Genomic DNA, 3,788 nt, shown 5'->3' with positions numbered 1-3,788 from the left:
GCCTCGGCCACCTGCGGCGAGGAGGCCCCGGCGCGCGGCACCCCGCGCCCCACCGAGGACCTCTACTGCAAGCTGGTGGGCGGCCCCGTGGCGGGCGGGGACCCCAACCAGACCATCCAGGTGAGCGCGGGCCGGGGGCAGGGTCGCCGTGGGCCAGAGCGGGTGGACGGGAGAGCCGGCCCCGAGGACCCCCGCGCCGCGGCGGATCGGCCTCGGACTTCGCAACTCCTGCCCAAGTTGGCTGGGAGCGCCCCGGGCCGGACCGAAGCCCCGCGTTCCGCCCCGACTCCCCGGTTCCACGTTTCGGGGGAGGGAAAGGATCTGGGATCGCCAGAGAACTGCGCGTCCCTCCGGGGACGCGGAGCCGCGGCCGCGGGCGGGGGGACGCTGGCGCGCGGTCCTTGGCCGCCCCAAGTCCCGGGATCCCGGTGAGGCGGGGCTTGGTGGCCTCCTCCGGCTGCCCGCAGGGAGAGGGCGGACCGCTCCGCCTTCCCGCGGGACAGGCTGGAACCTGCTGGCGTCGGGACGGGACTGGGATGGGGCGGGAGGGGCCAGGCCGGAGTCCCTCACCGCCAGCAGCAGAGGGTTGATGGAAGCGTCCCCACTGGGGGTCTGGGGACTCCCTGGGGCCCTCACGGTGCGGGAGCGGGGTAGACTGGGAGTTTTAACTGGGGATGGGAACGGGGAGCTGCCATCAGGGGCCGCATCCCTGGCTGCAACCACTGAAGACCCTCTGGGGCATGGGGCATGTCCTGCCAAGCCCAGTCTGTAGGTGGGGTTTGGGTTAGGGGGCTGTGTGCATGGAAGCCTTATGGCCAAGCAAGGCTGTGGAAGCCTTCAGGGCTTGGGGGTTGGGGTCCCATAAGGCTCCTTGGCCCGCAAGGCCTCCTGCAGTTGGCCTTGGGGGCTGGTGCGGTCTGCTCCAGGAGCTCCGTGACACCATGCTAGGCCCATCATCTCACCCCCGCCAAACCTGAATAATCTGAGGGTCCCAGGGCCCACCTCCCCGCGATGGAGGCTGGGGGCGGGAAGAAGGTAGCTGGAAAGGCATCAGCGGGGCCCTTCACTGCCTGCCTTCCACCCGCCCTGGCCCTCCAGGGTGGTACGAGCCGAGAGGGCCCTGGTGTGGCAGAGCCGCCCGGGCTCCCGGGCTCCCCGGCAGCTCCCCCGTAAGTCCAGCACAGCCCAGAGAGGCCTGGCGCCCCCGTTCCAGGTGGGGAAGCAGGGCTGGGAAGGCACAGACACCTGCTGGCAGCCCCCTAGCCAGCCCAGGTGGGAACGGAGGCCCTGGGCACATCCAGTTGATGTCAGAGGGGCTGGGCTTGTGTGGGGGTCCCCGAAGCTGCCCCAAAGGCCTGGCCGAGCCCCAGGTCCCTCCTCAGTGCTCGACCGAGATGCTGCTGTTCCAGCCACAGAGGCTCCAGGCCACCTCCAGACCCCAGCCCCCTCCTCGCTGCCTTCATCACCCCTTGGGTGCTCACAGGAGTGGCTTGGCAGCTGGCGGCTCGGCATCAGAGCCCCTGATCTGCCTCTCCTTCGCTGCCTGGCGTGCTTCCCTGACCTCGGGCTCCTCGTCTGTGAAATGGGCACCCTGTGAGGCCTGCCTCTTCTGGACCTCAAGGCTGGGCCCGAGGAGCCCGGGGAGCCATCTGTCACACCGTGACTGCTTGCCAGCCAGCCGGTGGCAGCCCTGAGTGAGAGGCCTCAGCCCTGGTCACCACCCCACGGTGACGCCCCCTCTGACCCTGTAGTGCCCGGCCATCAGCTGCCCGCTCCAAAGCTGCGGTTGTGGTAGACGGATGGGTGGCCCGATGGATGCACGCCGAGTAGCCCTGTGACCTCAGACGAGTCCCTGGGCTGCCCTCTCCTCTGGAGACAGTGGGTCTGCTCAGTGTCCTGGCCTCTCAGTGGACTGGTGACAGGGCCTTGCCTGGCTGAGCACAGGATGTGTTGGGGGTGGGGTGAAGCCAACCTTTTTTCATTCTGAGATCCCTGACTTGTGTTAGTGCGGGTGGGTCACAGAGAACATGGGGCCCAGTGCTGCAGGCCGGCAGCTCCCCGGGGACCCCCTGGAGGAGATGGGACAGAAGCTGGCGGAGGAGGGGCGTGTCCCAGCCGGGGCCTGGGTGAGCTCTGCTGGGCGAGGTGGCCCTGGGCGCAGAGGGCAGCTCGGGCTTGGCCTCTGAGCCTCAGGTGGGCATGGGAGGGATTCCGGGCTGGCCTCAGCCCGCAGGGGAAGCGGGGGCTCGGCTGCCAGCTGGTGACTCACTGGGAGGGGAAGTTCTCATGGCTGCTTCGTTTGCTCCGTTTCCTCGTTCTATTCCCTATAGGACCCTCTGCAGCCGCCGGGGGTGGGGAGTGAGGCGGGCGCCTCCATCCACTGCGAGCCCAAGCCGGGAAGAAAGGCCAGCAGGGAGGCCCCTGTCCCAGAGTGGCCCCCCGCCGTGGCCACCTCCCTGCCTCTCCCGGCGGGCCTGAGCCGAAACTTCACTGGGCTCCCTCGACCCTTGACCCAGCCCCCCACGGGGCCCAGAGGCACAGGCAGCTTTCTCTGGACAGACAGCCCCCCACTGGGGAGCCCTGCCCACCCCACCAGGCCGCTGACGGCCTGCACCCGTGTGCATGGCGCTCTCGGTGACAGCCTTGGCCCCTCTGCTTGTCCTCTGAGAGCTCCCACAGGCCCTGAAGCTGGAGTCCCAGGCTCCAGTTTAGGGGTCACCACTTGAGCTTGGCGGCCCGGTCCACCCAGGTCATGCCACCTCTGGGTGTTCCCCGTTGCAGTAGCCCCTGGGTGTGGCAGCTCCGGGTGGCAGGTTCAGGACTGCAGTTAAGAACAAGGCAGACCCTCTGCCCCCCGTGGTGGGGGAGGAGGCGGTAAACAGAATTAACGATAGCCGGACAATCCTAGGTCTGGAGGTAAATGATGAGGCAGGGTGATGCCGGGGGTGTCAGGCCAACGTCTTAGGTGGTCTAGAGCTGGGCGGGAACGCCGCCGAGGAGGTGACATCTGAGCTGAAGGATGAGATCGGGTGCAAAGGCCTCAGGCAGGAGCAAGGTCTGAGATGGGTCACCCAGAGCACCCAGCACCAGGGGTCCAGGAGCCCCCTCTGCCACCTGTAGGTCTCGCCCGCCCAGGCGCACATTGGAGGCCGGGGGCAGACGCGTCTGGAGAGGCAGGGCACGCGGTGCACGCGAGGGCCGGGGGCTCTCTGTGCCGGTGGGCCTGGGAGTGAGGACAGGACACCCACAATCCCACCTGGGATGCAGGCGGCAGGGTGGCCGCCTCTCCCTGACAAGGCCTCTCAGGCCTCAGTCGGTGCCAGGTCCCCGAGGGCTGCCTCTGTGTGGGGAGGGAGGCAGGTCTGGTTTCCTCTGGAGAGGGGGTTGGGCCTCTGCTCTGCCAGCAGCCAGGGCCGGGCCCTGCCCCAAGCCCCGCCACCCTAGGCTCCCAGCACCTGCTCCTCCCCAAGTGGGACAGCGGGCCAGGAACTGCTGCCAGGAGCCCTCTGTGCCCCCAGAGGACAGGCCCCTGGCAGGTGTCCGGACCGTGACCGAAGCAGCTGCCAGGCCGAGAGTGGGATCGTTGTTGATCCTGGGGTGCTGAGCAGGTGCCAGCGTTACCCCTGCTCTTTGGATGGGGACACTGAGGCTCAGTGGCCGCCGTGAGTTGGCCCGGTCCCAGGGCTCGGAAGCGGCAGAGCCAGGAGGTCCAGGCCTTGCCTGCCGGCTGCCCACATGCCTCTGCTCTGCGGCCAGGCCTCGCAGGCTGCCAGGTGGCTCGGCTTCAT

The 3,788-nt window shown here is 68.6% G+C and overlaps 1 protein-coding gene across 1 annotated transcript in view; it reads left to right on the top strand.

Annotated features, from left to right (window-relative positions):
* The window catches only part of LAMA5 (laminin subunit alpha 5), a gene marked incomplete at its 5' end in the record, with an annotated part of 47,923 nt that continues 44,135 nt past the window's right edge, over nucleotides 1-3,788 (top strand). The window contains one exon of the mRNA XM_023519895.1: nucleotides 1-120. Coding sequence (XP_023375663.1) covers nucleotides 1-120 — 120 coding nt within the window. The remainder of the gene's footprint in view (nucleotides 121-3,788) is intronic.

The sequence above is a fragment of the Pteropus vampyrus genome, unplaced genomic scaffold (genome assembly GCF_000151845.1).
Source record: "Pteropus vampyrus isolate Shadow unplaced genomic scaffold, Pvam_2.0 Scaffold239, whole genome shotgun sequence".
In the NCBI taxonomy this organism is placed as follows: Eukaryota; Metazoa; Chordata; class Mammalia; order Chiroptera; family Pteropodidae; genus Pteropus; species Pteropus vampyrus.
Note: the sequence above shows the minus strand (reverse complement) of the source record. Positions and strands in the feature narration are given on the sequence as shown.